Below are 12,194 nucleotides of genomic sequence, written 5' to 3'. Positions count from 1 at the left end.
AATTCATATTATATGAATATAATTATACATATATGAATTATATAAATAATTCATATTATATCAATATATATAATTCATAGTATATTCATATGTATACTATGAATTATATATATATATAATTTTTTTGCCACAGGAAGTCCTGACAAGTCAAATTTGGAACATACTTATTTTTAATACCCATCAGATTTTCTTTCTTATGGCTAAATTCAGTGGCTGTTACAGACCACAGTCAGCCAGACTGGTTAAGAGCAAACTGAAATGTAGAGAGCATCGGCCCAGGAGTCAGACCTCCCTTGATTTTAACCTCAACTCTGGACTCTAATAAGCTTTGTGACTTGGGGATGCCATTAACCTCTCTGTGACTCATCTTCAAATCAACATGACTACAAAGCATTCAGCACATTCCATAACATCTATGAATATATTATAGTTTTCATTCTAAAGGTACTGCTACTGACATATCACCAGAGTAACATGCATATTCCAGAAGAGACATAAATCAAATCTCAGTTTTCCTGGTGAGAATATTGAGGCTAAAGTTCAGAAGGAATCCATATTAGTTAAGGCTTACTTAAGCAGAAAGGGGAAATTCATTGACTTGGAAATAGATCTATTTTTAATTTATTGAGGAACCTCCATACTGTTCTCCATAGTGGCTGCACCTGTTTACATTCCTACCAACAGTGTACAAGGGTTCCTTTTTTTCCACATCCTCACCAGCATTTGTTATCTCTAATCTTTTTGATAAGACACATCCTAACAGATATAAAGTGATAACTCATTGTGGTTTTGATTTGCATTTCCCTGATGATCAGTGGCGTGGAGCATCTTGTCAGGAACCTGTTCGCTATTGTATATCTTTGGGAAAATGTCTATTTTGGTCCTTTGTCCATTTTTAAATTCTTTTCCTATTAAGATGTGTGACTTTTTGGTACATTTTGGATATTAACTCCTTATCAGATAGTGGTTTACAGATATTTTCTCCCATTCTGTAAGTTGCCTTTTCACTTTTTGTTGGTGTCCTTTGCTGTGCAGAAGGGGGCTATTTGTCTTTTAGCTGCTGAGTTGTAAGAGTTCGTTGTACGTTCTGGATACCAGGCTCATATCAGATACCATCTGCAATTTTTTCCTGTTTTGTCAGTTGTATTTACACTATTTCCTGGCATCCTTGTCAAAAATCAATTGACCATAGATGTATGAGTTTACCTCTGTGCTCCTTATTCTAATCCCATAGAAGTATATTTTTATCTTATTGCCAGTACCACATTGTTTTGATTACTATACCTTTGTAATATGATTGGGAATCAGGAGATATGAGAACTCCAGTTTCATTCTTCATTTTCAGGATTGTTTCGGCTCTTTGGAGCCCCTTGTAATTCCATATGACTCTGAGGATTAGCTCTTCGATTTCTGCAAAAAAAAATGCAGTTAGGAATTTTGATAGTGATTACATTGTATCTATAAATCAATGTTGCAATATTGTGTGTCATCTTACCAAATCTTATTATCTCACCAATTAATTATTCAGTTCATAAACACATGGTGTCTTTCTGTTGATTTAGGTTTTATTTAAATTCTTTCAACATGTTTTGTAGTGTTCAAAGTAAAAGTCTCTCACCTTCTTGGTGAAATTATTCCTAAATATTTTATTTTTGGATGTATTGTAAGTGGAATTGTTATCTTAATTTCTAAAAGATGCTATAGTAAGGAAAAGTTTTTTCTTCTCTCCCATTTATATATTTGTTCATTTATTTATGTTACTGAATTCATTGAGTCTTGTTTCTTTATACTCCTTTATAATTGATAATTATCTCAATGCTCAAATTATTTCAGATTTGGTGAATGAGAGCCTTTTTAAACTGGTTTTGTAGTTTTTGATATGCTTCTGTCATTCCTTAAGGACTTCTTTAGTTATTGAATCAAGATATCCCAGGCTCAGCTTATATTTTCCCTGGTGCAGTCTCAGAATAGCTTTTATCTAGGGGACACTGGTACGTTTTAGTGGATGCTATTATTTGCAAACTAAGACCTGTAGAAATATCATTCATTAAATTATCATCATTAAAATAATATAATTGTAATTTTCTCGTATTGCAATTTTTCTTTGTTTTGGAAAATCAAATGGCAAATACAGATCACTCATTCACTTTCTTTTCCATTTCTTCTTTTAGTCCCTCCTGTAATCCGGGTGTATCCAGAGAGTCAGGCCAGAGAACCTGGGGTAACTGCAAGTCTCAGGTGCCATGCTGAGGGCATACCAAATCCTCAGCTTGGATGGCTGAAGAATGGAATTGATATTACACCAAAGCTGTCCAAGCAACTCACACTTCAAGGTGCTTTTTACTTGCATTTTTCCTCTCAAATGACAATGTAAAAATTTTATTCTAAAATTTATAACACATTTTACATTATGATGAGAAAGAGCAAATAAGTCTTGGTGGCAAAAGAATATCATGAATATGAAAAAAGATATGGTTGTACCTAAGACATAATATTTGAAATAGAGTCCTTTAATATTTTTAATGTTTTAAATCATAGTCTTGTCATAATGATTAGCTATGTCATTATTTCTGTCATAAGTAAAATATTAAATTTTTTCTTTTAAAATCTTATCCTCTGAATTATAGCAGATATGGGGAACAGAATAATTGGATCTCTTCATTGAATACATTTCTGAAGAGACAATTTTAAATGCTTAAATCATATATTAAAATATATATTACAGAGAGTGTCAAAAATAAGAAATTCTTTAGGAAATGTTTTGCATCATGAAATGAAAAGAGAAAAAATTCAAAATGCTACTAAGTATGTTCCACATTTGTGTAGTTTTACAGTTATGAAGTTCTTACGTTCTAATATATAAAATATTCTATATGTTCTAATAGTCTAATGTGCAGACATTAATCAATTATTTTACAGATTATAATAATCACAAATGAGTGGTATGTGAAAAGCAAACCAGGCAATCTTTCTAATGTCAAATAATCTAAATAATGCAAAAGCAGTTTCATATATGTTGATTATACTAGTAAGCAAAAAAATGTAAAAATCTTATTTCCATTGTCAGGAGTGGCCCAGAGACAGTCATTTTACTGGAGTATCTGTTGCATGGTATTACATTCCTTGTTCCATGCTTTTAAATTAATTCAATTCATACTTTAGAAATGAATATATTTTCATTTTTAAAATTATTTCTGTAAGAATAGACTGCTCTTATTATTCAACTTAGAGAGTGAATACACTTTATCGGTATACATCTTAAAATAAATCTTTTAAATCATTTACTTATTTATTTTTGCAAATGAAAAATGACATGTGAAAGTATTTTTGACCTTTCAAAGCTGAATCCTAGCAATCTCTATGTTAATATAAGTAGGTCCAACAAATTTACATGTTTATGTCTATTGATTGCATCATGGTGTCTATAATCTAAGGTGAGGATTGATCTGATAAACTGAAGTTAAATTGAATGAAAGTCTAATTAGCTTCTGATTTTGTCATCTCTTACCTATTTGACAGCAACAAACCATATTATATGAACTTATTTTGTTTTTGTTTTAGAAATATACAGGAAGGCAAATTTGGGGAGTTGGTTACACTCTAGACTCAATATTTGAAAGATTGGGGCATTTGTAAAATAGCTATTATCATTTTTTAAAATAAGAGAAAATAAGTTAATTTTTGAGAGACTATGACAAGTAATAAAATGTAAGTAGGAAGCAGAACCTAAGAGATAAATCTGGGTGCACAGGAGTGTGAAATTCCATGTGGCTTTGTATATGATCACATATTACCAAATTACATAGTTATTTAATTATCCATTTATTCATCAGATGCTTATTTAGCATTGGTATATGAGGTCCAGGTCTAGGCACTAACTGATAACTATGGCAATAGATGGGATGATATGGTTATGAGAAGTAAAATTCAACAAAGCAGAAATATTTTGGCGGGCAAATCAAGATAAATATCCGAAGGGACTAATAATTAGCAAAGAGGCAGGAGAACAAGGTGATTACAGAATGAAAGAAAAGAAAGCCAGAGATGGGAACAAGTTCAGCAGTGCTGGGGGCATAGAAAGGTCAAGGAAGATCATTAAAATATATTCATGGGTTAGTGATTAGTTTGTCCTTGTGACATTTAGAAAATCAGTCCTCAGTGGGCTTAGAAATGAAAAGGAGGGAGGAAGTATAAAAACCTCTTTCCAAATTTTGAAAGAGTAAAAAATAACAGTAGTAGCTGCTGGTGGGAAGGTTTAGGACTGATGAAGATATTTCTTACTTCTTGGACAATTTGTTGGTTTAAAAGGATATTGGTAAAGAGAAAGATGTATGAATAATGTAACAGGGGAAGGAGGGACAAATACAAAACAAAAAAGGAGGGGAGGTTGGCCTTGGAAAGAAACAGAAAACTTCCTTTGAGAATTAAATAAAAATGAAGATGTAAATGGAAACAGGAGATTTGGGGATTAATTTCTTTCTTTTCCAGCTTTTATTGAAATTCAGTTGGCATATAAAATTGTGTAAGCTTAAGGTATACAAGGCAATGATATTTTACACATATGTTCTGAAATGATTTGGGTTTACTTTTTAATCACTTCTATGTATTTCATGATATAAAGAACAAGACAACCTGCTTAGAGTGAGAAGTTATTATTATGCCAGGAAACATCAAACAAAGACTAAAGATCTGAAATAAAAGTGGAGTAGGGTATGAAATGCAACTAACTTTAAAGGTCAAGTAACATCCTGTTACTTGAAAATTGGAGATCGTGAATTTGAAAATTTGTAAATTTGCTTATGTAATAGTCTAGTACTTTAATCAAAAATTTAAGTGCAGGGAATGTTTTCTAGTTCTGAAAGCAGATGTGTCAGGATGATAAATGGACCCGGAAATTGGTAGTTCTGGTCATAGAGTAGAAAACATCTAGATATGCTAGATTATGTAGGAAAGGAGGGAAAGATAGTGGGACACATAGTTTAGAAGAACATATAAGAATATTGAGAAGAGAGAATTTGAAGAGGGAATAAATTGAAGTTTCAAAAAAGTTCTAGAGAATTTACCTTAAGTATGTGGTCTTTGGAGAGGGCCATGTTTCACATAAAACAAGAAGCTGGTCTGGGCTTAAATACATTGTTTTCTTCTCATCTTTTAGAGCAGGGGTCTGCAAATGAAGGGCCACAGACCAAATCTGGAAAGCTGCCTATTTTTGTAAATAAAGCAATTGTTTTGCTTGTTTTTAGAACAGCCACATTCATTTAAAAAAATAGTGTCTGTGGCTGCTGTCATGCTGCTATGGCAGAGGTGAGAAGTTGGCACAGAGATTGTGTAGCCCACAAAGCCAACTGGCCTTTTCCAGCGGCCCTGCCAATAAAAACCTGCCAACTGTTTTGGGGAAGTGATTCTCAACAAAGGATGCGGGGAATGGAGGAGTGCAGTGATATCTGTAAATGAAGAAAGAGGTTCCAGTGATTTCAGTGACAAGCCTTCCCCAAACACTCACTGCCTCTCCATATCCTCCTGGGGATGACATTTAAGCGCTTTTCCCCTTGGTTTTCTACCTTCCTCCCCCAAACAGCGGCTCTGATTATTTAGTCTCCTCTCTGTCACAGAGTCGTGCCCCTTTCTACTGCGCATAGTTCATGGTGTCCTTGTGATTGGATAACATGGAACACACCACAAACATGCACACAGAGACATACAGAAAGAAAGAAAAGAAAGTAAAAGAAAAGATGCTAACCTAAACAAATGAGCACTAAAACACTGAACCTTAGGGTCTGATAGAACAGAAGTCCAGCCCTTACCTTTGAGGGGAGTGACCTGCAGAAGATCATTGAGTCTCAGATTCCTCATTTGATAATTAGCTATTATCTGGGACAGTTAAGGAATAATATATGTAAAAGCACCTCCTATATTGCCAACATATAGTAAATGATTAATTATACCCTGGTTTCCACTTTGGGGAATGCAACTCATTCAGAGATTAGCTGCAAATATTATTTTACCAAAATTTAAAAATTGGATTAATCATTCCCTTAACCCTTTGGTTATACACTGACTATATCAATTTACATATTATAATACTGCTTACTTTAGGTATATTTCTTGCAAACGACTGCAAATCTTACCAAAAAAATCATGTGTTTTTTTTCTGTCCCCTATACCTAATAATTCCAGATATATAATTCAGACTCAAGAATATGCTTGCTAAATGGCATTGTATTATACTTGCATGATGTAGCTCACTTAATTCCTTTATGACATGTCTTTTCACATGTATTCTCCTGTAAATGAACCATATTGGTATTAATTAAAACTGTTGTAAAAGCTGAGGACAACGTGGATTATGAATATTAAAAATAAATATAGAAATGGAATCATAGTTTTCAATATGTAACACTTCTTACGCAAGGTAGGAAATGAATATAAAATATGGTGTGTGTGCATTTGATACAGAGTATTGGGATTTCTGTAACAGAGTGACAGCACAATTTATGAAACACTTGATGCATTTGAAATAATTTGGCATGTCTCCAAAGCATGGAACTATGAAGCGAAACAGTTTAATTAGGATAAGCTAAGAGAACTGTTTGACTGTGTAATCAGAAGTCACTATACCAAAACTGAAATTGTAGTTTACAGGTTGCATTTGCCTTCTGTTTTCAGCAAATGGCAGCGAGGTTCATATTAGCAATGTGCGATACGAAGATACAGGGGCATACACTTGTATCGCGAAAAATGAAGCAGGAGTGGATGAAGACATTTCTTCTCTTTTTGTGGAAGATTCTGCTAGAAAGACCCGTAAGTATTGAATACACACACACACACACACACACACACACACACACACACACACACACACACATCATACTCAACTTTACAAGTAAGTTTTTTCAAAAACAAAGACATCAGAAAACGCTGTGAAAAGAGCAATGCATAAAAAGAAAAAACAAGCAAACAAAAGCAGTTTTCATGTATAGGAAGGCTGGAATTCTTGAAATATTAAAAGGAGATTTAAGGATTAAATACAAGATTGTGAAACTTTCAGTATGACAACTAAAAGGATTTTGTTTCTTTGGCAAGTGTACATAAGATATGTTGGGTCCTGTCCTCCCATTTGCTCATATAGGAAATTAAATCCTTTGCAAACTCCTTCTCCCAAATGAGTTGGAATTCAAGGTCCTACAGTATAGCCAAGGAGCATTCTGTAGTTTTAATACATCAATCATTCTTTTTTTGAAGTTGCATTGTAGTCCTGGCCCAGTGGCTGTACATCAGCCCTTCTTTGCAGCAGTCAGAGAAGTAAGCCACCTTGAGACACCTGCTGCCCCGGCACCAACACCACCCCATGGGCTATTCTCCTTTTATAGCTAGAAATCCTTTGTCATTGCTGTACCTGTCTTCTCGTTGTTTCATGAAGTTTTAACAAAAATGTACTGTCCTTTTTAAAAATTAGTACTTAGTGAAAGGGATATGGTGGCCTGGGATGCTAAAGATGGAATTTTGGTTACAGCTGAATTGTTTAGAACTCAAAGTACTCTTGTAGCATTTATCAAGTGAGCTCTCTATAGGCAAACACTCAGACATTTTCTTCCCCTGGTGCACATGTGCCACAGATGGCTGTTTTGGGATTGGGTCTGGATGTACTTGGAATGGCTATTTTCCTTGTCCCAGAGTCTTGCACCTGTCTGTACCGCCTATCAGTCTAAGTTTTTGCAGGGATCCTTATATTTTGAGGACCATTTACATATGCAATTCTCTGAGCCCAGTTTTTGGACGAGGTTAAAACATTGTCCCAGGAATCTTCTTATTCCTCTTTCAGTTGGTGAGTGCATGTAGATATGAGTGGATCCAATGAGGAAGTTGGGTCTTACCCAGGCCCTGACTACTGGTATATCTGTATCTATATTTCATCTGGCTAGGACAACCATCATTATAAGCAAATACTTAAATATAAAATTCTTAAGGTGAAAAAAGAGAAAAGAAAACTGGATTTAATGACTAGATAAGGACCACCATAGTTTCTTTACCCCAATTTGCAATTCATTTCCTGTTAAAAATTAATTTTGGGTGACAAGTAATTGAAAACTTTAGTTTTCCTTGTCCTTTATGATGGTGCTGGTGAGACAGATTTTGCTTTCAACTCTGTATTTTAATTTTTATTTAATATTGGTCATGTAGTTTTCAACATATTTCTCTATTACAGAATTGAAACACCTAGCTATAGCTTCTTTAATCAGTGGATCACTATCTACCAGCATGTATATCTGAGAAACACTTTACTGGAAGATTTCATATAATTTTGTCATATAAATGTGTTAGTTTAATCATAAGCTGTTTATGAAATCATGTTTTCAGTTTATTTTACTTATCACCTTAAACTCTGACAGGTCAAAATAATGCATTTTAAATATTTATTTATTTATTTATGTCTGTGTTGGGTCTTAGTTGCAGTGCGTGGGCTTTCTCTAGTTGCAGCGAGCGGGGGCTACTCTTCGTTGCGGTGCGAGGGCTTCTCCTTGCGGTGGCTTCTCTTGTTGTGGAGCATGGGCGCTAGGCCCGCAGGCTCAGCAGTTGTGGCTCGCGGGCTCTAGAGCACAGGTTCAGTAGTTGTGGCGCATGGGCTTAGTTGCTCCGTGGCATGTGGGATCTTCCCAGACCAGGGCTTGAACCCGTGTCCCCTGCACTGGCCAGCAGATTCTTAACCACTGAGCCACCAGGGAAGTCCGAAAGGGATTTTGTTAGCAATATGCTGTTAAAATCAGAAATATTAATTTTATAAGACATAGCATTGCAGGCCTTACTACATCTATAGTTAATAGAACTTTCAAAGCCGTCTTATAATAAACAATACAAATGAATGATTTGGAGGCTTTTGTTTTCTAACTCTGGAAGTGAAATATGTATAGGTATTAGTTATGCATTCAAATCATGTGACATTTTGAAGGATAAAGAGTGAAAATTAACAGATTTTAGTTTTGTAATTAATTAATGAATTTCGAAAAGGTACTTAACATAAGGCCTACCCTCTTAACATAAGGATACCGGCTTAACCCTCTTAAAGTTTTAAGTGTACAATATTGTATTGTTAACTACAGGACTAAGTTGCACAGCAGAGCTCTAAAATTTGTTTATCTTATATAGCTACAACTTTATAACCATTGAACAACTCTTCATGTCTCCCTTCTCCCCTTCCCCTGACAATCACCTTGTATTTTCTACTTTTATGATTTTGACTCTTTTAGATACCTCATATAAGTATAATTACACAATATTTCTCCTTCTCTGACTCGCTTGTTTCAATGAGCATAACATCTTCCAGGTCCATCCATGTTGTTCCTTCTTTGTAAGACTGAATAATATTATATTGTATGAATATACAAAATTTTCTTTTTCCGTTGATTTGTTAATAGATATTTGGGTTGTGTCCATATCTTGGCTGTTGTGAGTAATGCTACAATTAACATGTGAGTGCAGCTATCTCTTTGATCCTGGTTCCAATTCTTTTGGAAATACACCCACAAATGGGATTGCTATATTATATGGTAGTTCTATTTTTAGCCTCCATAATGTTTTCCGTAGTGGCTACACCATTTTACATGCCCACAGACAATGTGCAAAAGTTCCAGTTTCTCCATATCCTTGCCAATACTTTTATCTTTTGTTATTTTGATAATAGCTCTTCTAACCGGTATGAAGATAATATCTCATTGTGGTTTTGATTTGTATCCCTGATGATTAGTGATACAGAAAAAATTTTCATATGTCCATTGGCCATTTGTATGGCTTTGGGGAAATGTCTGTTCAACTCCTTTACCATTTTTAAGTTGGGTTATTTTTTGCTATTGAGTTATTGGAGTTGCTTTTTTTTTGAAAATTAAATGCTTATCAGATATAAAGGATGAACATATCTTCTCCCATTCCATAGGTAGTTTATTTTCACTCTGCTGATCGTTTCTTTTGCTGTGCAGAAGCTTTTAAATTTGATACATTCTAACGGCTATTTTTGCTTTTGCTGCTTGTGCTTTTGAGAAGATTATAGGTCAGTATCCCTGATGAACATAGGTACAAAATTTCTCAACAAGATATTAATGAACTGAATCCAGTGGCACATTAAAAAGAACATACACCATGATCAAATGGGATTTATCCCTGGGATTCAGGGATGGTTCAACATAAGGAGATCAGTACATGTGACTTGCACATTGACAGACTATAGGATAAAAATCACCTGACCATCCAGTAGATGCAAATAAAACATTTGAAACACCTTTTCATGATAAAAATACTTTGACAACACCCCTTTAAAAATTCTCAACAACCTAGGTGTGGAAAGAATTTACGCCAACATAATTAAGGCCATATATTTTTAAGCCCACAGCTAACACCATACTCAATGGTTAAAAGCTGAAAAAAACTTTCCGCCTAAGATCAGGAACAAGACAAGGATACACACTCATACTTCTATCTGACATAATATTGGAAGTCCTAGCCGTAACAATTAGGCAAGCGTAAGAAATAAAAGGCATCCAAATCCAAAGAAGCAAAATTGTCTCTGCAGATGACATGATCTCATATAGAGAGAACCCTAAAGATGCCACAAAAAAAAACCTGTTAGAACTAATACACATATTCAGCAAAATTTCAGGGTACAAAATCAACATATGAAAATCAGTTGTGTTTCTATACATTAACAATGTATATCTGAGAGGCAGTTAAGAAAGAAATTCCACTTACAAATGCATCAAAAAGAATAAAATACCTAGGAATAAATTTGACCAAAGAGGTGAAAGACGTGTACACTGAAAACTATAAGGAATTGATTAAAGAAATTGAACAAAACACAAATAAATGGAGAGATATTCTGTGCTCATAGATTGGAAGAATGAATACTCTTAAAATGTCAATACTAACCAAAGGGGTCTCTGATTCAATTCTGTTTCCATCAAAATCTCAGTGGCATTTTACAGAAATAGAAACAATTCCTAAAATTCATATGAAACAAGAAAAGGTCCAGAATAACTGCAAAAATCTTGGAAAAGAAGAGCAAAGCTGGAGGAATCACACTTCCTGATTTCAGAATATATTAAAAAACTATAGTCATTAAAACAGTATGATATTGGCATAAAGACAGGCATGTAGACCAATGGGACAGAAAAGAGAGCTCAGAAACAAATCCACACATATGCAGTCAACTAATCTGTGACAAGGGCTCCAGAGTACATGTTTGCCAAAGGATAGTCTTTTCAAAAAATGGTGCCGGGAAACTGAGTGTCCACACATAGAAGAATGAAACTGAACATCCCGTCTTTTACCATATACAAGAATCAACTCAAAATAGTTAAAGACTTAGGTATAAACCTGAAAATGTAAACCTCTTATAAGAAAACATAAGGGAAAACTTCATGACATTGCTTTTGGCAAAAAAAAAAAACAAAAAAATGGATTTTAGTTGTAACCCAGAAGTCTCAAGCATCACTAATTCATGTTTATATTCTATTATTTTGTAGGCATGCAAATACAGTTTCTTTGCAATAACAAATTTAACTCTCATTTAAATAAACAACTTTAACCTTTTTTTTTTTTTTGGCACGTCGTGCAGCTTGGGGGATCTTAGTTCCCCACACAGGGATCAAACCTGGGCCCCTGCAGTGAAAGCGCCGAGTCCTAACCACTGGACTGCCAGGGAATTCCCTAAACTAATTTAATTTTTGTTAAATTTGTTTTCCACAAATTTGCGACACCATTATTAAGAACATATATATATATATATAGTTGTTAATGTGAAAATAGCCATTTTTAGAAACTAATGCACATAATTAAAACCAGAATAAAGCTAAATAAGTAAACTAATTGAGTAGAATATTAGTAGTGATAAAAGAGAATGAACTGAAAATGGGAGACTGTCTAGTTGAAGGCAGTTTCCTTGGGATGTTTCCTAGTACTCAATAAATTGTCAGAATTCTGTATAACAATACCAAAATCAGGTGGCGAGCACATCAGGGAAAACTATAGCCTTTTCTAAGTCCTAACGTAAGAATTGCGCTGGTTTCTCTTCTAGTAGTTCCATGGAAAAAAGACTAATAACATTAATTATGCAAGTCACATTTGTATGTTGACAGATATTCTCAAAAAACCAGAGAAAACAGTCACGGACCCATCAGTGATGACTTCACTCTTCTTATTTACACACA

General features: G+C 34.3%; 1 protein-coding gene across 3 annotated transcripts in view; it reads left to right on the top strand.

Moving 5' to 3' along the window:
- The window catches only part of FSTL5 (follistatin like 5), a 630,648-nt gene that overhangs the window by 503,716 nt on the left and 114,738 nt on the right, over nt 1-12,194 (top strand). For all 3 annotated transcript variants that reach the window (XM_060147086.1, XM_060147085.1, XM_060147084.1), the window contains exons 8-9: nt 2,172-2,333; nt 6,667-6,801. In XM_060147086.1, the coding sequence (XP_060003069.1) occupies nt 2,172-2,333; nt 6,667-6,801 (297 nt within the window). The remainder of the gene's footprint in view (nt 1-2,171; nt 2,334-6,666; nt 6,802-12,194) is intronic.

The sequence above is a fragment of the Lagenorhynchus albirostris genome, chromosome 4 (assembly GCF_949774975.1).
Source record: "Lagenorhynchus albirostris chromosome 4, mLagAlb1.1, whole genome shotgun sequence".
NCBI classification, from domain to species: Eukaryota; Metazoa; Chordata; class Mammalia; order Artiodactyla; family Delphinidae; genus Lagenorhynchus; species Lagenorhynchus albirostris.
The sequence above is the reverse complement of the archived record's forward strand: the minus strand, read 5'-3'. Positions and strand labels throughout refer to the sequence as shown.